Raw genomic sequence first — 22,811 nt, 5'->3', positions numbered from 1 at the left:
AGAGCATCAGATTGGGGAAGAGCAGTGCGGTTTCAGAAGTGGTAGAGGATGTGTGGATCAGGTGTTTGCTTTGAAGAATGTATGTGAGAAATACTTAGAAAAGCAAATGGATTTGTATGTAGCATTTATGGATCTGGAGAAGGCATATGATAGAGTTGATAGAGATGCTCTGTGGAAGGTATTAAGAATATATGGTGTGGGAGGCAAGTTGTTAGAAGCAGTGAAAAGTTTTTATCGAGGATGTAAGGCATGTGTACGTGTAGGAAGAGAGGAAAGTGATTGGTTCTCAGTGAATGTAGGTTTGCGGCAGGGGTGTGTGATGTCTCCATGGTTGTTTAATTTGTTTATGGATGGGGTTGTAAAGGAGGTAAATGCAAGAGTCCTGGAAAGAGGGGCAAGTATGAAGTCTGTTGGGGATGAGAGAGCTTGGGAAGTGAGTCAATTGTTGTTCGCTGATGATACAGCGCTGGTGGCTGATTCATGTGAGAAACTGCAGAAGCTGGTGACTGAGTTTGGTAAAGTGTGTGGAAGAAGAAAGTTGAGAGTAAATGTGAATAAGAGCAAGGTTATTAGGTACAGTAGGGGTGAGGGTCAAGTCAATTGGGAGGTGAGTTTGAATGGAGAAAAACTGGAGGAAGTGAAGTGTTTTAGATATCTGGGAGTGGATCTGTCAGCGGATGGAACCATGGAAGCGGAAGTGGATCATAGGGTGGGGGAGGGGGCGAAAATTTTGGGAGCCTTGAAAAATGTGTGGAAGTCGAGAACATTATCTCGGAAAGCAAAAATGGGTATGTTTGAGGGAATAGTGGTTCCAACAATGCTGTATGGTTGCGAGGCGTGGGCTATGGATAGAGTTGTGCGCAGGAGGATGGATGTGCTGGAAATGAGATGTTTGAGGACAATGTGTGGTGTGAGGTGGTTTGATCGAGTAAGTAACGTAAGGGTGAGAGAGATGTGTGGAAATAAAAAGAGCGTGGTCGAGAGAGCAGAAGAGGGTGTTTTGAAATGGTTTGGGCACATGGAGAGAATGAGTGAGGAGAGATTGACCAAGAGGATATATGTGTCGGAGGTGGAGGGAACGAGGAGAAGAGGGAGACCAAATTGGAGGTGGAAAGATGGAGTGAAAAAGATTTTGTGTGATCGGGGCCTGAACATGCAGGAGGGTGAAAGGAGGGCAAGAAATAGAGTGAATTGGAGTCATGTGGTATACAGGGGTTGACGTGCTGTCAGTGGATTGAAGCAAGGCATGTGAAGCGTCTGGGGTAAACCATGGAAAGCTGTGTAGGTATGTATATTTGCGTGTCTGGACGTGTGTATGTACATGTGTATGGGGGGGGGGGGGTTGGGCCATTTCTTTCGTCTGTTTCCTTGCGCTACCTCGCAAACGCGGGAGACAGCGACAAAGTATAAAAAAAAAAAAAAAAAAAAAAAAAAAAAAAAAAAATACAGTACTTATAGAATTTTCTTTTCATTTACTTTCTGCACATTAAATGTAGTATGCCTTTTTTCATTAGTTGCTGGAAATGCCTATGAATGTCAGTATTAGTAAACCAATTAGCATTCATGGTGAATAATGAACTACTAATAATTGATGTTTTTCAGGTATAATCCTTTGGAAGATTATAATGATATACTAATATAGATATCTGTAGCATTAACTTTATATAATGATATACTAATATAGATATCTTATCTGTATCATTAACTTTAGATGTATTGATCTGCTTTTACTCTGTTCTTTTGGATCCTTGCACTTACAGTCATAAGAAATGTTTTTTGATTCGTAAAGGAGTAAAGCTTCAGATGTCAAAGTTTTCAAGAATTGATTTTGTGATTTTGAGTGATTGGGTTCATTTGTGTGCCTGGGTCACCAGAATTGTGAAGAGAAGCTGTGTTGTCTTTCCTTCTTATGATTTCCTGTGTGCTATAAAAAAGGTCAGCAGATAACAACCATAATGTAAGATGGGCATTCACCAACACCTGTTGCAGAGAATTGTAGATTGCAAGTAGAATGATAGATTTTTTGGTTAATTTACAAATGGTAGATATTATAGAAAATGTGCCCTTCTTTTCCCGGAATCATTACATTGTAAGTTCTCAATGAATTGTTCTTAGCAGTGATAACTTTAGATAGAATTAGTAAGTAGGAACATTAGGCAGAAGCATTAAGTAGGAGCTATAAGCTTGAACATTAGGCCTGTTGATGGTGAGGCACTAAAGGCTAAGAAGTGGCTCTGGTGTTCATGAGCTATGAAGACTTGCTGTGGCCATCACATAGTGAAAGAGTCTCTGGAGGGAATGGGCATCAGAGATATAGGTACATAGAATTTAGATAGTTTGATAAGTGTTGTGAAGAAACACTCGTCAGATATTGATTTTGATATACATAAACATGCTATGCAACCTTACCAGTTCATATTTTTTATGGCATTTTCCATTCCTAGTATATCAGTTTTGTCTTTTATTTCATACATTTTATGGAAAAGATAGAGTGAATATAGTGCTGCAGTAGTGTGAGATGTTATAATGAAAATTTGAAAAACTATTTGCAACTTTTCTTTTTATAGTTTAATCACATTTACACTTAAGTAATGCCTTCAGTAGTTTGTGCATTTCAGTGATATAAGAAGGGTTTGCTTCAATCACTAAGTTAATTAAGTCTCACCATCTACAGGACAAGGCATATCATGTGAATATAGATAAATGAATGACTGATCAAGTCATGATACTTTCCTTGAAAGGTACACCTTTGCACTCAGTATCAAAATCTGCACAGTATTTTTGCATATTTATTCCTCCTTGCCTTTTTGTCTTGATTGTATTAAGAACAGATTACCTAGTTTCAGGAAAGCATTCTCTTTTAGCTACTGTTTTTCACAGTTTTGGAAGTGATAATTTAGGGAGAAGGATTTTCAATCTTATGCATTCCCCTAGTTGTATATGATATTAGAAATATATGGACAGTATACTTTGTCAATAGGAAACTCAGAATTAATAAGTCTTTTGATTAAAGTATATATCATGGTCTTTTGTAGTGCACAGGCTTTTCATAAAACCAGATTTTTATCGTACTAAGAATAAGTCATGAGCATATACCTGCTGTGAGAGGAGTGAAGAAAGGAGTGCTTTATAGGTGTTCAGTAGGTGCTTTGGCATTTATGATGCTATGGATTGAATCATGAAGTTGTTATATATGATTGTAAGATTGAATTTTTTGGCAAATGCGAGTATGATTGGAGAGCATGGGGATCCTTGTGTAAATGAAAATGGAGGAAGAGCTTGTCTAGTTGTGCATACAATGGTATACTTATGTGAGTGAGATTAGGGTCAATGGCTATTGTTGGATTACATGCTAATTGACATGTGTGCTAAAGAGAGGTCGAATGTGTGCATCCTGAGAGTAGGGGGTGGATGGGTTGCTCATTTCTCATTGGAGGTGGTTATGAAAGTTTAAGGTGGTTGTAGAAAAAGAGGAAATAACAAGTCTGAGAGAAATTGTGAAAGTGAATGAACTTGGTGAAAAGCTTGGTGCAGAGATACCAAGCGAGATTGAGTTAAGATCACCTTAGGTTTAAAGTAAATGAAAGAAGGATAGTGTGAGGTATGTTAGATGTTGTACTAATGTGGGCAAGTGAAGTGTGTGGTATGTTGAAGGTGGGATATGAATTTGTGGGTAGTGAGTGTGGGAATGATGAAAGCAATTTGCTAGTGAAAGAGAGAAGGGAGATTAATGGACAGTATTTGCAGAGGACTTCGAGTGATTGAGACAAGTTCGTGAGAAACTGAGAGGAGGTTAAGAGAAGAGGACAAGCATTTAAAAAGTGGGCAGATGAGATATTGTATGTATTAATAAACTCAAGAGAATGAGAAAATGTTTTGGGAGGAGGTCAGTAGTTTGGGGAGAGTAAGAGAATGGGGTTTAACAGTGAGGAGAGTAGATTGGGAAGTGATGATAAGCAAAGAAGAAATCAAAATGAGATGGAATGAGTATTTTGAATTAGTGTTGAACATGTTAGGTGATAAGTTGGCTGATGTGGTTTGTTTGGGATGAGGTGGCATGTGTAGTGGCAGTCATAGTAAATATCATTGGGCTGAACCTGGGCATCTTAAGGGGTGAAATAAAACTCTGGACTAGACTGTGCTGCTTGGCCTAGACAGTACACTCTGGTTTCAGTTCATTTTACACAAGAAATAGAGAGGCAATCTGTGCATTTAGGTTATTTAATTTGTTCCAGATTATAGGATGTTAAGGCAGGAGATATGATTATGTATAGAGAAAACTGCTTTTTCCACTCAGTACTTTGAAATACATTATGTATTTCTAAGATAAGCCAAAATCTCATGTATAGTATGTTACTGAGATCCATTATTAGAGCTTGCCTCAAAGTTTTGTTAGTCTGCTATATTGATATTTTTCATTATTTGTTTTATGCACTATTATTGCACCTTTTTTAATGAAATGGGTTTTTGTACAAAAGAAACCTGGAACAAATTGGGATCATCATGAATATTTACCAGCCCTTTTTTTTCCTATCTTTTTGAATTATAGATTTATTAGGGCATGGTACATTCTCTGCATTTAGTGGTATTGTCTTGCAAACGATCAATTTTGTAATGCTTTTTATTTCATCAAAGGATTATATTTGGTAACATTGAATAAATCAAATTACCGTACATTGTTTCCTCACAAATGGTTTCACATAATCCTCCCTGAGAGCATACATGGAAATGATGAATCAGAAAAGAAAGACAGGTAATAGAACTAGTATCAGACCTTAAAATCATATTCCATCTTTTACTTGTTCTTGTTGTTCTAAACTGCTAAACGAATGTGCTTGAAAACCTTTGTTAGTGATAATTGTATTGTGATTGAATACTGTGCAAGAGTTGGATTGTAAGGAAATGAAATTCATAAATGAAAGGTACATTGATTGTTAACCCTTACACAGCAGGTGTATTGTAGAGACTCCTTCGCCTTTGTTCTAAGACCAAAAAGAGGACGAGTTGAACATCATTATCTTGGCTACCATCCCTAATTACCATAAAATGTTCACCTCCATCCTTAACTGGATGTTGCTGGCCTCTAACCTGATAAGAAACATTATATGATTTTGTCTTCTGTGTAAGGGTTTAAAGCATACAGAAATGATATGTGTGAGCCAGAGAGATGAGTGGAAAGAAATTACTTATATTGTACTTATATCAATGTGTTCATCTGATTAGCTTTACCCCAAAGATGGCAGCATAAGATAAAAGACCACCTGATCTTTAACTTGCAAGGGTCCATTACAGAGAATAACTGTCTTTGGTTTTGGTTACACAGGCAAATGTCAACTGTCTGCACACTTGTGTTTTAAACCCTGTCTAGATGGTTCAGTTTTACAAATAATAGATCATCAACCCTATCCCGAATATATCAAAAAAATTAAGGCTGAGCAGTATGAAGGAGCATCATTATATTATGTTCATGTAAGTTCAAACTACCATGGACTATAACTGGATTTTTCCTACAAGCTGCATAGTTTGTGTACAAATGAGTTTACACATTATGGTGGGGTTTGAATGCATGTTACTATATAAAAAATTATTCTTTTCTAGCTAATATCTCCTTTAGTCTTTTCCTCAGCATCATATACTGATTTTCTGCTGCACCACATTCCCAGTTATTGTAGACTTCCCCTCCTCGCATCCCTCCAGTCCCTATGCACAGGTTATACCTTGGTTCCATGCTGAAAATTTAAAATGCAGTGAAGATATATGTATCTTTTAACAGTTATTGTAATCTTAAAATACAAACATTAGAATTTAAAGCTAAAGTTGTTTGTCATTTTGATTATGATGATTTATTCATTTTTTTCTTACTTGACTGCCATTTTGTGCATTAGTGAGTTCACTCGAAGAACAGATGAAGAAATGTGGCATCTGCTGTCATCCATTCTCTAGCTGTCATGTGTAATGCACTGAAACCACAGCTCCCTATCCACACAAACAGGCCCCACAGACTTTCTTATGGTTTACTCCAGATGCTTCACATTCCCTGGTTCAGTCCATTGACAGCGTGTTGTCCCCAGATACCACATCGCTCCAATTCACTCAATCCTGTGCACGCATTTCATCCACCTGCATGTTCAGACCTCCAATGCTCAAAATCTTTTTCACTCCAAACTTCAGTCTCCAGTTTGGTCCCCCATTTTCCTGTTCTCTCTACTTTTGACATATACATTCTTTTTGCCAGCCTTTCCTCACTCATTCTTTCCATATGTCCAAGCCATTACAGCACACCCTCTTCACCTCTCTCAACCACACTCTTTATATTACAGCGCCTCTCTCATACCTTTATATTACTTGTTTGACCAAACTGCTACATATTTGCTTCAGATATATCATTTCCACCCCAATACATCCTCCCACTCTACACAACCTTATCTATAGCCTATGCCTCGCAACTGTATAATATTGTTGTGACATTTGGTTACCACAGTACAGCACTTTAGTTTATATGTAGTACAGGCATCTTGCAGAGCATTAACAGCACTAACTAATTAAAACACCACATTCAAAAGGGCCAAACCATAGTGTGTATATACGGCATATTATGATGTGAAGGTCATGGCTGGCAGGAAATTATTTATCAGTGAGTTGATTAATTTTTGTATTATGTACGTACTAACCATTGCCACCCTCCCCAGTAATCCAGACTCAAGAAGTAGACGTGTTGGAATTGGATACATTATTCAGCAATTAGTTTAACCAAAAATTTAGAGTGACAAGATTGGCAAGGAAATTTGCCTAGAAGCACAGAAGATGAGTCTTGGAGGTTTGATGCTGGACGGGTAGCTGGCTAGCTTGATCATTGGTGTATCGTCATATTGAACAGATAATCCTTCTTTCAGTGGATTCTCTGTGGTATGAGAAAATACAGTTCGATTTATTGTGTCCATTACTGCTGGTCTTATGTGCATTTTTCAGAAAAACTAAAAAATTCAGTCACAACTTAGCCATTATCCCAATTATTCCATCTTCTGGGTGTGATTCCAGAATGGTACTGAATGGATCAGAAATAGTTATATGTTCTCAGTTTCTATTTTTGGGATTGTTACGATAACTGATAACATTAAATTAAAATGAAGGACAGAGCAGCAAAGAAGAATTCACAAAGTATATTATATGAAAATGGAGAGTATTAAACTTTAGGTCTACACCATGCTTTGTCAGTTTCATGCATTAATTGTTTCACCATATAACTGAATTATGCACCTGAACTGTGTAACATATTGTAAGAGATACAAAGTAATTTTTTTTTTCATACTATCCGCCATTTTCTTTGTTAGCGAGGTAGTGTTAAGGACAGAGAACTGAGCCTTTGAGGAAATATGTTCACTTGGCCCCTTTCTCTGGTCCTTCTTTTGGAAGATTAAAAATGAGAGGGGAGGAATTCCAGCTCCCCGCTCCCTCCCCTTTTAGTCGCCTTCTACGACACTCAGGGATTATGTGGCAAGCTATCTTTCTCCCTTATCCCCAGGGATAACAATTTAGGTATACCAAGAAAATTATGCCAGTGACTCCCTGTTAATCAAGGATATTCTGTTTATGTACTTTCCATCACTCCATAGCCATGTGCATATGCTAACATAATGGAGGTGCATAGAAGTTGTAGCAATCAGGTTTCTACTTAAGAAATACGGTAGAAGTAGTAGATAGGAACATTTAGTCGGGAGCATTAGGTAGGAGTAGGTTGGACAATTAGGTAGTAGGCTGTGGAAACACTGCTAGTTTCCTTCTGCTAGTGGCCTGTCAAGGGTGAGGCACTAAAAGGCTAAGAAGCAGCACTGGAGTTCACCAGTTATGGAGACTTTTGCCATAATCTTTCTTTGAGGGAAACACCAAAGGTAATGGGCATCAGAGATATAGAATGGGTGAAGATTGGAAGGTATTTAAGGAAGCAATGCTGGCATGTGAGACGTAGAAAATGGGCACATTAGAAAGGGCAGTGTGGCGGGATGAAGAAAAAAGTTGTTAGTTAAGGAGAAAAGGGAGGCATTTAGATGGAACTTACCGGGAAGGAGTGCAAATAACTGGGAGATGTATATGAAAAAGTGGTAGGAGGTCAAGAGGAAGGTACAGCGGTTGAAAAGATGGCAGATGAGAGTTGGGATGAGTGATTATCAGTAAACTTAGGGGGAATAAGATGTATTGGAAGGAGTTTAAGCATTTGTGAAAGACAAAAGAACATATAGGAATGTCAGTGATGGAGGCAAAAGGTGAAGTGATAACAAGTACTGATGAAGTGAGGAGGAGAGGGGTGAGTATTTTAAAGGAATGTTGAACGTGTTTGATGTAAGTTGGCAGATGTAGGATGTTTAGGTCGAGGTGGTATGGGAAGTGAGAGAGTCAAGGAGAGTTTTTTTATGGAGAAAAATGAGGTGGTGAAAGACTTACATAGAATGAAATGTGGCAAGACAGCTGGAGTGGATGGCATTGCTGTTGAATTAATAAGAAAGGGAGTGACTGTGTTGATTGGTTATTTAGGATTTTCACTGTATGTATGGATCATGGTGAGGTACCTGAGGATTGGCAGAATGCATGTATAGTGGCATTATATAAAGGCAAGGCGTATAATGGTGAGTACTCAAACTGTAGAGGTAAAAGTGTGTTGAGTGTAGCTGGTAAGTTGTATGGGAGGGTACTTATTGGTTTCAGAAATGGTGTAGGATGTGTGAATCAAGTGTTTGCTTTGAGGAATGTGTGTGAGAATTACTTAGATATATGGATGGATTCATATGTGGCGTTTATGGATCTGGAGAGAGCACATGATGAGTTTGGTAGAGATGCCTTTTGAATGGTCTTCAGAATATACGATGTGAGAGGAAAGCTGCAAAAAGCAGAGAAGTTTTTATCAAGGGTGTAAGGCATGTGAATGAGTAGGAAGAGGAGAGTGAATGTTTCCAAGTGAAGATTGGCCTGCAGCAGAGATGTGGGCTGTCACCATAGTTGTTAATTTGTTTCTGGATGGGGTGGTGAGGGAGAAAAATGCGAGTCTTGGAGAGACAGGCGAGGATGCAGTCTGTAAGGGATAAGGAGGCCTGGGATGTGAGTCTGTTGTTGTTTGTTAATGATACCACTCTGTTGGCAGATTCAATTGAGAAACTGCAGAAGTTGGTGACTGAGTTAGGAAGGGTATGTGATAGGAGGTAGGTGAGAGTAAATGTGAATAAAAGCAAGATTATTAGGTTGAGCAGAGTTGACAGGTTAGTTGGACTGTGAGTTTGAATGGAGAAAAATTGGAGTGAAATGTTTTGCATACCTGGGAGTGACATGGCAATGAATGTAACTGTGAAAATGAGTCATAGGGTGGGCAGGGGGGCAAAGGTTCTGGGAGTATTGAAGAACGTGTGGAAAAAGAAATTGTTATCTGGGCGGGCAACAATGGGTATGTTTAAAGATATGTTCCAATGTTATTATATGGATGCAAGGCATGGACCGTTGATAAGACCATACGGAGGAGGGTGAGTGTGTCGGAATTAAAATGTTTGAGGACGATATGTGGTGTGAGATGGTTTGATCGAGTAAGTAATGAAAGGGTAAGAGTGAAGTGTGATGGTATAAAGTGTGTGGTTGAGTGAGCTGAAGAGTGTGTACTAGAATGGTTTGGACTTATGGAGAGAGAGAGAGAGAGAGAGAGAGAGAGGAAAGGTTGACAAAGAGGATAATTGTGTCCGAAGTAGAGGGAGCAAGGAGAATAGGGATAGCAAATTGGAGATAGAAAGATGTAGTGAAAAAGATTTTGAACCATCAGGGCCAGAATATGCAGGAGGGTGAAAGGCATGCATGGGTTAGAGTGATTGGAACAATATGGTATACATGTGTCAATGTACTGTCAGGGGACTGAATCAGAGCATGGAAAGGTTTGTTGGGCCTGGTTGTAGATAGGGAGCTGTGGTTTGGTGCATTGCTCATGATAGCTAGAGAATGGATGTGAGCAGATGCGGCCTTTCTTCGTTTGTCACTGATGCTACCTTGCTAACATAGGAAACAGCAATCAAATATGAAAAAAGTCATCATCTTTACTAATCTTTCGAGATTTAGCAGCTTGATATGTTAAACTGCAATATTTGGTTAGTTTTTCTATAGTAATTAACATGGCATGACCTGAAACAATCTCAGTTGAAAGAAGATTAGAGTGCATAAAAGAGAAGTAGGAAATTGAGCAGAGCTATATTGGTGTTTGTAGACCTGGCTTTTAGAGATGGAAACATTGTGAGAAGAAGGAAAGACAAATGAAAGAGGAGAATTCCACAATTTTGGGGAGAAATAGGTATCATTATTGTCACAATTTTTGGGAAACAACATCCTGGAATAAATTGCAAGTCCAATCCTTAGTAGCAGGGGTTAATGCAGACAGATCACTATAACACTGGCTGAATGATACCAGTAGAACAGGGAGAGGGCAGCAGGATTTCAACAGACAGAAAGGGATGGCTGAAGAGAAATGATAGCTGCAGTATTGATAAGGTCGATAGCTTTTGATTTATCTTTGGATAAGATAGAGGTTGAGCAAAAGTCCACTCTGTTTTGTAAACTGTACATCATCCTGGCATGAATAAAACCCCAGTGAATATAGAATAGCTGCTCTGAAGGGAATTGATAAAGGCATCCTCATCTTTCTGGAAGCAAGTTTTGTAACATTCATGAAGTGTTGTGTCCAGACAGAGTGTGGGATAAGGTTATGCCTGTTCTGGATGTTTATTGCAGGGTTGGTATTTAGTGGCTAGAACCTTAACAGTGGGAAATGAGTGATATCTTTAGAGGAACATAGGGAGAAATTGGGTTTTTGCAATACTGAATTTGACCAGGTTACTGCTTATCCACTCCAGAATTCTGAGCAATTTTATGTAGTGGAGAGGAAGTACACTTAGTATGAAAGGAAGAACAAGTATTAGAATGGGGAAGGTAGAGAAAATTTGTTGAACAACATAAGAGATTGAAAAAGAAGAATGTAAATGAAGAGGAGGAAAGTAGGCAGTGGAACAGAACCTTGAGGAACACCAATGTTGTTATGATTAGTGGAAGGATTCTTCCATCATTAAGCTCAGTGGAGAGGAATTTAGAAAGCAAAAACTTATGCAAAGCTTTGAAGATATTGAGGGCAGTGACAAGATTCATGAGTCCCTGAGGTAGGAGAATCAGAGATGAGTCATAAAGGAGAGGTGAGCAGTAGCCCTTGCATTGCAAGAGTTTCATTGGTGATGAGAAAGAAGGTAATGGAATTCTAAGTGTTTTGTTACAAAAATGAGACTTGAAGATTGTTTCAAAAACTATGAAGATAGTAGAACAGAAAGCAGAGACAATAGCTGGAAGAGTTCGAATTGTTTGCTTTCTTAAGGATGGGCTGAACCAAGGCATGCCTCCAAGAATGATGAAAAGTTTTTAGTTTTTTGAGAGACCAAGTAGGTTTGTTGACAGACTAATTAGGCTAGAATGGATTAGAGCTAGTTCAGAGGCACATTCCTCTATTACATGAAGAGTTATGCCATCAGTAGGCTTTAGTTGTTAGGCAGCCATGAACCAGGGAGATATATCACCAATACTACTTGCCTGGGTATCAGGAGGGTTACGGACAGCTGCATGGTGAGCTAGCACTTCAGTGGTTGTCAGGTTGCACTCCTCTGACCTAGTTAGCTGTTGTTTCTTTCTGCCTCACCCATACATAGACTGCTGGCATTCTGTCCACAAACATGCAATCTCTCCTTGTCACACATAACACTTGAGAGCTCCAAACTATTGCAGCTCATTCTTCATAACTCTAGATTATTCCTGTGGTGGGTGCTGTGCATTATCCCTGCCTTTTAGAATACCAAACTCACACTGCTCATTCTTCATAACTCTAGATATTCCTGTGATGAGTGCTGTGCATTAGCCCTGCCTTTTAGCAAAGTTTGGGAGGTATAGATAGAAGTAGTAGATGGAGCATTACTCAGGAGCATTAGGTAGTAGTAAGTAGGAATATTAGGTGGGAGCATTAGGTATAAGTAATAGTTTCGAACGTTAGATAGACACATTAGGTAGAAGTAGTTTGTAGGAACTCTAGCTAGGAGCCTCTGAAAACACTCGGCTAGAGTTGCCTATAGGAGAGCTAGCTGTAAATTGATGAGGTTGAGAGGAGGAAAGGTTGAGTTACAGAAGTTGTTAGAGACATTTTTGGGTAATGATCAGAAAAATATATCTTCAGAGGAAACAGGGAAATTCTGTCTATCTATACCTGTATCTCTAAATCCTGTTCCCTCTGGGAACTCTCTCAAGGGGGTGACCAAGGCAAAAGAGTCTCTAGTCTCTATAACCAGTATACTCAAGTGGAGAGGCATTTTAGCATTCCTCTTTATGAAGGTATGCTTGACTATTGTTAGCAGTTTTGCAGCAACTCTGAGCAAACTTGAAAGCATTGTAAAAGTTAGAAAGAAAGATTACTATGACAGAAAAGCTGTGTCTCAGATGTGTTATACATCAGAGCAAGAGTAATATTGAGGGATAAAGATTTAAAAGAAAAAGAGACAAGGGACCCCTCTCCAACCAAGATAGTGTCTGCTATTTGGTCAGCACAGTTGGAGGCACCCTGGCTGGTGAAGCAATACTGGTCTTTGTTACAATAAAAAAAAATTTCCAGTGACCAACATGGCATGGACAGAAACATGCCCCAATCAATGCCATCTTAGATGAAAGGAAAAAGTAAAAGAAAAAGATAGTACAAATTTTTTAGGGCTCTGCAGATGTTGGTTAAAGGTGACTAAGAGGATAGGAGCTGGAGAATGAAAATCAGGCATCTCTCTCAACCCTCTCATACTATCTTTACTCTGTAATTGCCATATACAAGTCCCCAGTTTTTCCAAATATTTCTCACACAGATTCTTCCTAGCAAGCACATGGTCCACTCATCATTGACCTCCCCTGAAGTCAAATTGCTCATTCTTTAGCTATCATGGGTTATGTAAGAAAACCTGGGCTTACCGCTTATGATCCTCGCACAGTATTCCATAGTTCAACTAGATTGCTTCATATGCTCTTGTTCAGCCTAATGACCATGTTCCTCCTTGTATACCACACTGATGCAATTAGACTTATCCACAGCATGTCTTATTCCCATCTGGATGTTCAGGGTCAGATACCCCAGCATCTCCTTTACTCCTTGATAATATACCTATGTGGAAAGTTAATGTATGGATAGTAGACATTTGCTTGTAGTAACAATTTTATGGGGGCTCAAACCTTGAGTTATTCCAGAGATGAAAATCCTGTAAAGTTTTTATATAACCTAGGGAATGCTTAATTTACATCAGCTTATTAACCAACTAACATTTCCTCAAAACTAGGAAACAAAACAGATCGGGAAGATCGAGAACTTCCCACACATGTAGGTGAAGAATTTGCCCATCGCCACAACATGTATTTCATTGAGACTTCTGCTAAAGAAGCTGACAATGTAGAAAAACTGTTTATTGAAATCGCCAAGGAACTTACGCAGGTAATCGCACTAATTGCAGCCATTAATTTTTTTCTGTACAAGCAAAGTAATTTTTTTTTTTTTTGCAAAATGTTTCAAAGAATTGGACCTAGAAATATCAGGTTGGAGTAGAAGACCATATGATTGGATATTTGCCCCCAACCCCCCCTTTTCCCCCCCCTCCATGTTAATCTCTAGATGCTTGTCCAAGACCAAGTTGTGAATGTTGATAGTGTCCCTTTCATTTTGATTTAAGAATTTATGCAAGAACTTGCACTATAAGGTATTTATGTACCAAATCATTTCATCTCATTTTTTTTTCTCAGGTGCTTTATCTACCTGCAGAATTGTTTCTCTCTTTTCATCTGTATTCCATTTCCTTTGCAAATTGCCTGTTAAAGATACCCATTCCCTTTTAGTATCTTACAGCTTCTTAGAGACCATCACTTTCAGGTCTAGTGTCTGTCCTGTTTGTGATTTATGTCAAAACTGATGTCCTTATTAGTACATTGTAGAGGCTATCTGGACTGTTTTCTTTAGTAAGGAAGAAAGGAAGCTGCCCCAAGTTCTTCGCTATATGTCCTGCAGAGCTGTCCACATGCCATATTCCTATGCAGACCACTTCTGAAATGACCGAACATTGACTCGTTAGTTATTCTAATGATGTCCATCTCAAAGACAGAATAGTTTAGGCCTGTGTTGTCAGTCATTATTCATATGTATCAGGGCTAGAGCATGAAAATTCTGAAATTCAGTGATCTTAACAGGTTCTTTTGGGTCCTGAACATTCCCATGGTATCTTAAATGAATATAAAAAAATCTGTGACTCCATTTGCATGTCAGACTGAATTGGCCTGGGAGACACCTGAAAGAAATGCTTTATCTCCTTAGCAGCTTGCTCATTATAACTCTATCCTTCTGAGTTTCAGCAGCAGTCTCATGGACACCATAGATATGACATCGTCTTTACTTTGTTAAATGTACAGTTTTTTAAGTAGTTTTTTCTATATTTTAGCCATATTAACAAAAGTACTGGAAGCTATGTAAAGCCCAGTATTCTGTACGTAGATTTATAAGGATCAGTATGTCTCTAAGTTCTGTATTCTTTATAGGTTAATTCAAGATCTTAGATTTATTTTAATTCAGTTTTGTAGTATTGTACATCTTTGAAACTCATTCACTGATCAATATTTTCTTGTAAAGCAGTTATATTCCATGCATAATGTTTTGCACTGACATAATGATTGTCACTTTCGTAACTTGATAAGTTTGATGCCATATGTGCTAAAAGTGTACAAGAGAGTAATCAAGAAACACTAGAACACCTCCATATAAGTTTGATGCCATATGTTCTAAAAGTGTGAAAGAGAGTAATCAATAAACTCACTAAAACACCTCTATATATATGACTGTATTAACAAGAGTTAGCATGTATTTGTACCAGGAAATTTCACAAACACATCTGTTATTGTGCTACAAGGACACCTTTGAAATACTGGTATTAGTAGACTCTGCTCACAAGTAGTTCCAGTGCATGCAAGAAGTCACCTTTATTGATGTTATACCATCATTAGTAGCTGGAAAAGAGTAGAGTGACTGTGAGGATCTTCTCAGATTGAAGGAGCCCACCTTACCTTGCTCCTGCATAGAATGCAGTCTTGAATCTGCAGGAGTCTCATGAAAGAAACCCTACGGTTTCATAACTTATGAATTATTGAGAAAGGATACTGTTTTTCTTGGAGAAGGCACCTGACAAGGTAAACTAAAGAATTTTGTTAAAGTTGCTAAACAACTTTTGAAGTAAGCAAGGAGGATGTATCTAAGAATTTTTGATAAACAGAAAGTTCAAAATATTGGTTAAGGGAACTGTGTATGATGATGTTCTTTCTGGAGGTAACTCAGAGAATGGCATTAGCTTCGGTACAGTTTATGATGATATTGTCCAACACATACAGGAGGTTTAAGAATGCATATTAAAAGACTTTACTGATGATCCAAGAGTGAAATGATAAGATTAGAAGAAATTAGAAAGAATTGCGGATTACTGATGATCCTAGAGTGAAATGATAAGATTAAAAGAAATTAGAAAGAATTGCGGAATAAGGTGTGTATAAATGGGTAGAGGAGAACCTAAGGGAATTTAATGAAGAAAAATCTGAAATCCTAAGTTAAAGAATAACAATACAGTGGTTCCATTGTAGAAGGGGATTGTAGGAAAAGAAACTGGTAGTAAAGAGAAAGTAAAAGCCCATGGGGTAATGATGAATGAAAAGTTGGAATTTGGAGACCACATAGCAAAACAAGTTTTAGTGATTCAAATAATTAGTGGAGTGATTGTGTGATAAGAACTTTCACTTCAATAGACAGAAGGCAATTATAGAAGTGTGTAGTAGATCAATACATAAAGTAAACGAACAAATACAGAATCCCTTTACAAAGTAGATTAAAGGAATGGCACGTGTGGGCTATCCCAGAAGGTTGAGAGAACCTGAGATAGATTACATAGAAAGAAGAGAAATATATATGCATAGCAACAAATTCAGTAGAAGGATTTGAGATCACCAGGACTAAAAATTTCATAATAGGGAAGAAACAAGAGTAATAAATTCCTCAAAAAAAATGTGAAATATGTTGGACAGGCATCAAACAATGATATGTGAGAGTCCAGTGATCTGCCCAGCAAAATAGAAGAAATACCTGGAGTGAGTTTAGAAAGCACATAAAAGAGGATTACATGAATAGCTACAGTTCTGTATGATCCCAAATTTGACAGCTGTACAAAGCCTTTTGCAGCAAAATGTAACAATCCAGTCAATAAATGCAGTTCAGAAAAGTTGTCTGATGAGTGGAATCTTTGTAACGAAACCCATTTTCCCACATACTCATATTACGTTGCTAGAAATGTATTCCTGCAAAAGAAATGTGGCCCCAAAATATGAAGGAAATAACTTTAGATTATAGAAAACCCACAATGATGTTACAATGAAATATTGAAAATAGTACAAGTAATGATATGAGGATGTGTGGATCAGGTGTTTACTATAAAGAATTTGTTTGAGGAATACTTTGAGAAACAAGGATTTTTATGTGTGTTTTATGAAAGGGTTGATAGAGATGCCTTACGGAAGGTCTTAACAATATTTGGTGTCGGAGGAAAGCTGGTTGAAGCTGTGAGAAGTTTTTGTCAGCAGTCTAGGGTATGTTTGCGAGTAGGAAGAGAGGAGAGAAAATGGTTTCAAATGAAGCTTGGTCTGTGGCAAGGGCATGGGATGTCACCATGGCTGCTTAATTTGTGTGTATAGGATGATATGGTGAGGGAGGTAAATACCAAGGTTTCGGAAGGAAGAGTGTGTATGCAGACTATAGGGGATGAAGGGGCCTTGGAAGTGAGTCAGTTGTTTGCTGATGCCACAGCACTTGTGGCAGATTCAAGTGAGAAAGTGCAGAAGTTGGTAGCTGAGTTAGGAAGAGTGTGTGAAAGTAGGAAGTTAAGAGTAGATGAGAATAAAAGTAAAGTTATGAGTGTGATGTTCAGAAGGGTAGAGGGACAAGTTAAGTGGGATTTGAGTTTGAATGGAGAAAGTTTGGAGAAAGTGAAGTGTTTTAGATACCTGGGAATGGATATGGCAGCAAATGGAACCAAGGAAGCAGGGTGGGTGAGGGGGGGTGAAAGTTCTGGGAGCATTGAAGAATGTAAAGAGAGATCATTATCAGTGAGGGTGAAAATGGGAATTTTTGAAGGTATAGTAATCCCAACAATGTATGTAGGAAAGTAAGGCTTTGGCTATGGATGAGGATGTGTGAAGGAGGTTGAGTTTGTTGGAAGTGTAATGTTTGAGGACAATATGTGGTGAGATGGTTTGATCAAGTAAGTGATAAAAGAGTTAGAGAGAGGTTTGGTAAATAAAAGAGTGTGGTTGAGAGAGCTGAAGAGCTGTGTTGAAATGGTTTGGACGTATGGAGAGAGAGAGTGAGGAGAGATTGACAGAGGATATATATGTCAGAAATGGAGGGGACAAATAGAAGGGCTAGACTAAAATGGAGATGGAAGGATGAAGTGAAAAAGATTTTGAGCTATTGGGGCCTGAACATGCAGAAAGGTGAAAGGCTTGCATGGGATACAGTGAACTGGAATGACATGGCTTACAGGGATTAACATGCTTTCAGTGGACTGAACCAGTGCATGTGATACAACCTGGGGAAACCAGGGAAAGGTCTGTGGTATGCAGTTGTGGATAGGGGGCTGGGGTTTTAGTGCATTGCACATGACAGCTAGAAAATGGATTTGAGCGAATGCAGCCTGGCAATCAAGTATGAAAAAAGCTAGAAATAAGACAAATAGAAGTAATGATAGTGAATTTGTATTTCAATGATAATGATGATACTAATTTTTTTTTATCCATATTCACCGTTTCCTCCATTAGTGAGGTAGCATTCGATATACAGTACAGTGTAGTGCTTCTTGTTATGCAATGCAGATAACACTATTTTCAAGTTAAGGGATGAAATTAAACAGAAGGATTAAAACTACTTATATTAAAAGAAACAAAGAATACTAAGCAAAAGAAGCACATTACTCAGGTACAAATATTTATGTTAACACTTAATGGCCCAGGTGAGATTTCAAACCATGAGATTTCTTCCTCTACAAAACTCAGCTATGAAAACATAACACAAAAATCATTTTATTGGTGGGCAATTCTATAAGACAAGTTACAATACACTGTTACACTCAGAACCGAAACGACACAGGCCAACACCGTAGAGTGTAGTGTAGTGCCACAACACTCAGTGCGAATACAGTGATTATAGTGGCTAAGGGGTTGAGATGAGGAAAACCCACATTACCTGCTGGGCACGTGATAGCTAGAGGGATCAAGGCCATGCAGTCGCTAGGGCCGTTTATTTAAGGGGGGAGCCAGCCAGGAGCGGCTAGCCCCACCCTGACCTGCCTCATCTCAACTTTGATTGGTAGAAATGACCATGTACAATTAGTCCTGATTGGCCAAAGGCCAAATTGAACACACCCTTATAGTGACTCTGATTGGAGGAGGGTGACCCATAGTGCCACTCCAGATTAGCTGGATGCCTAAGGCCCGGCCCCCATCTCACCGGTGAAACAATGATACTCAGGAGGCAATTTTTCCCAGGCATTACCTCTTGGCCCACTCTGGCCATTGGGCACTGCAGATGAGGGGGAAAATGACAGGCCTAAATGCTGGGCATAACTTGAGGGACAATGTGGTGAGGGGTGATGAATTCCAAGCCAAGATAACGGAGGCCTTGCTTGGAAGGCTGACCTGGCACAGGACAAGGAAGTGTTGAGAGAGCCCATACCATTGTTGCGAAAGGGGAATGCTTGCTCAGCCCAACTTTTCTACCGCTGGCTATTACGTGCCACCCAACCTACACAAACATTACCTACAACATGAAGATTACCTATGACCACCAACACATGGAACAACACAGGTTCGTAACAATATCCAAAACATGAAAACTGTAATCTTTGCCTGAGAATTGAAAAGAAAAGGAACAAAAGTTAGTGACAAAACTAATGAGTAATATGAATTACCAATAGACAAGCACAGTATGGCAGACTGCAGATCTTGTAAACAATAAAAGTAGCATAGGTGAAATGTCTAATATCCACAATCCTCAGGATTAGTTGTTTGTCTAATTTTGGAATGTTATGAACTCTAGAAATACATGGATTATAGTTTATGGTGTAAACATATTAAGTGTTGTGTATATTTAATGCAGGTTCAGATTATATTTGTTTTCAAAATATGTGAATATTTTGTTTTTCTGTTCTTGATCACTGTTTCCCATGTTAGCTTGATAGTGCCAAGAACAAATGAAGAAAGATCTCATTCACTGGCATTCATTCTATAGCTTTCACGTGTAATGCAACGAAACCATGGTTCCCTATCCTCAACCAAGCCCCCTCAGGTTTATCCTGGCCACTTCATGGAACAATTAATGATATATACCAAAATTATTTACAGGTAATTTAAATGCTTCTTTACATCCTTTTTGATAAGTTTCTCTTTTGGTTTTAGATTTTGGCCTCAAGTTGTTGTATCTCTGCATCTCTCAAAGAATTATTCACTGTCAGTATCCATTATCAGGCTGGATTTAAAAACTTAAAGGTGTAATAAGGTTACCCTTTGCTCTATTTTCATTTTGAACAGAATTAAGGCACCTAACATTTCCCTCTAACTCAGAGCTCTGTATTCTAGTATCATCTTTCTTTTCCTTTTCTGGACCTTCTCTGTTAGTTCTCTGTGTTGCTTTAGGTAAGATAAACAAAGTTGAGGAATATGTTTTCATTTTGGTTTAGTTTAGTATGTGAATAGTTGGCTGAATACTTTGCTTTTCCATATATGTATGTATTTGAATGGTATTCTGGGATTTGCGAGCAAGTATATTATCTCCTTTACTGTTCCTAATGTAGGACCCTGATGACAAGTTGGGAACACTTTCACCTCCCAAATTCTTGTCACATAAAGATTCATGCTGCTTATTTCATATGAGATGAAGGCCCTCTTTCATTTTATCTCTTCAACGTTAGCTTACATTTACTTTATTTGAATTTGTCAACCATACGTCAGACCAACTATGGAACTTGTCTAGGCCCCTTTCTAAATGGATGCAGTCTTCCTTCCTTTTAACTTCCCTTACAACTTTAACATCATTGCAGACATATTCAGGTAGGATTCCAGTCCTTCTAACAAGTCATTTGCATATATCAAGATGAGCAGTAATCCCAGTAGAGACCCATGTGGCACACCACTGGTAACCTAAACCCATTTCAAAAAGGCTCTGTCCTTGTTCATTAAGCTTAAGTACTCTCTCCCTTAATTCTGCCTTATAATCCAACTTTTAAAGAGCCTCCCGTGCTATACAACATCAAAATGCTTCCTGGCAGTCCTGATACAGACAGCATTCTGTTTTATCTATAATGGAGCTCACTTTTTCATAGAAATGTAAGAGGTTTGTTGCACATGACCTTTCCATGAATCTGTGCTGTCTCTCACATAGGTAGTTTCTCCTTTGCAAGAAGTCATTCATTTGCTTTCTGATTTTCTATTCCTGTACTTTACACATAATACTTATCAGAGAAAATAGTCTGCAGTTCAGTGCATCCACCCAGTCTCTCTCTCTCTCTCTCTCTCTCTCTCTCTCTCTCTCTCTCTCTCTCTCTCTCTCTCTCTCTCTCTCTCCATTCCCCAGAACAGTGAGGTAGCATGAAGAACAGATGACTGAGCCTTAGAGGGAAAAAAAATCCTCACTTGACCCCGTTTTCTGTACCTTCTTTTGGAAAAGTCAAACAGGAGGGATTTGGAGGGATTTCCAGCCTCCTGCTCCCACCCCTTTTAGTTGTCTTTTGTTACATGCAGGGAATAGGTCGGAAGTATTTTTTTCCCCCATCCCTAGGGATAAAATCTTTCTTATATTATGCTTGCCCTCTTCTTTCACATTTTACCTTCCTCCAGCAGCATCGCGAACAAAATTTCAGATAATTGACTGTGTATCTGCACACATCCTCAGCATATTTGAAGAACTTTTATCAGGACCCTGAATCATGTATGAGTGAAGACACTTTTGTATTATGTTTTTGTCTTTACCCTGTATTTCATTGCTTCCTAAAACATGTTCTTTATTTCATCTTGCTTATGTTGGAGCTAAAACACTTTTAGATTTATTTAGTTCCTCAGAGGTCACTACATCATCCTCTACAGCTCTTCTGTCTGAATCCTGAAGCTGCTCAATAACTGAAAGTTTTCTCTTAATGAATTTATGGAACTTCTATGATTATAATTTTCCTTTTAGCCTGGTTTCTTTGCTGACAAGTGAACAGCAGATCAGATCTACAATTGCTAGTCATGTAGTTTTGTATCATGTCTATAACTTTTTTCCTTATGCCTCAAAACTTTAGAATTCTCAACCCTCTCATATCTGCACATTTTAAAAGACAGGTTTTTCAATTTCTTCAAAATTTGTCAATACTTTTCCTTGTCTCTTCTTTCTCCCTTTCATTTACCTCTATATTGCAGTTAAGGCCTGGCCTCGATGTAGACTTTTGTCCATGACTGGAGCCTCCAAAAGCAGATGTTGAGAATAACATTTCAAGAAATGAATCATACTTTTTAATTTTTTCAAGATATCATATCTCAGTTGCTTGAATTATACCCAGAGAATTTTATTTTCTTGATTGAATTCACTTTTGCCAAAATAACTATCTCTTTTTATGTAACCATTTTGATTTGAAAGAAAGACATCTTGCGCTCAGGTGTTTTGACTATTGTTGTAGGCCTCGGCATGTAGAAGAATTAGGCGGAACTCGAATGGCAGTCAAAGTGTGAAAACGGGGACAGTTTATTGGAAGAATATATTGGGTATAGGGATGGGAGAAGAGTTAACTGAAGGGAATGACTATGGAGCCTGGAATCAAAAATAGCTGCAGGGCCTAAGATGCCTCTCCCTGGTCTTTATGGTGGACCATAGGCTGGAGCAGTGTGTTCCACCTCTCCTGGCTTGTGCTTACCTGGCCATTAATTGTCTTGTTTATCCAGTCTACTTTGCAGGCAACTACGCACAAGAGAAATCCATCCTCCATTTCTTGAAACTGGTTTACATTAGAAAGAGACAACAGGAGGCCTGATTGGCCCATGACTTGGCTGTCTGATTAAAAAAAGAAAAAAAAAAGCTTGAAAAGAATATTTGTTTCCGTTCAGCAGTTTTTTAAGCTATCACTGACTCCCTGCTGCTGCACATTATCTTTTGAGTGTCCCCGTTACTGCTGTTGTTTATACAGTTTATTTCTGGTATTTTTCTTAGATTATACCTGAATTTGTAAAATATTTGTCTAAACAACTTTTGAAGGTATTTATTGTCTCAGCATTCACTACGTCTGATGGTAACTTATTCCAGTGCTCAGTACACCTATAGGAAAAAAAAGCTTTTCCCACTTCAGTTCTACATCTTTTCGCTTTGAGTTTTATTCCATTTATCCTGGTAACTGTATTTTCTTGTATTTCGAAAAGATGTTCGTGATTTACTTTATCAAACTTGTTCAGAATTTTGAACACTTGGATTAAGTTGCTGCAAAGTCTACATTTTTAAGAGAGAAGAAATCCAGTTGTTTTAGCCTCTTTTTAAATGCCAGATTTCTAAGGGATGGGATCAATTTTGTCGCACATCTTTATACTTGCTTTGGTTTTCCTTGTCTCTTTTTATAGTTTGGTGACCAGAACTGGACTGGGAGTTGTATTTTCTTGTATTTCGAAAAGATGTTTGTGATTTACTTTATCAA

At 38.4% G+C, this 22,811-nt stretch overlaps 1 protein-coding gene across 3 annotated transcripts in view; it reads left to right on the top strand.

Annotated features, from left to right (window-relative positions):
• Rab30 (RAS oncogene family member Rab30) overlaps positions 1-22,811 on the top strand; it is a 97,431-nt gene that overhangs the window by 38,116 nt on the left and 36,504 nt on the right. For all 3 annotated transcript variants that reach the window (XM_071656264.1, XM_071656262.1, XM_071656263.1), the window contains exon 5: positions 13,365-13,516. In XM_071656264.1, coding sequence (XP_071512365.1) covers positions 13,365-13,516 — 152 coding nt within the window. The remainder of the gene's footprint in view (positions 1-13,364; positions 13,517-22,811) is intronic.

The sequence above is a fragment of the Panulirus ornatus genome, chromosome 62 (genome assembly GCF_036320965.1).
Source record: "Panulirus ornatus isolate Po-2019 chromosome 62, ASM3632096v1, whole genome shotgun sequence".
Taxonomy (NCBI): domain Eukaryota; kingdom Metazoa; phylum Arthropoda; class Malacostraca; order Decapoda; family Palinuridae; genus Panulirus; species Panulirus ornatus.
The sequence above is the reverse complement of the archived record's forward strand: the minus strand, read 5'-3'. Positions and strand labels throughout refer to the sequence as shown.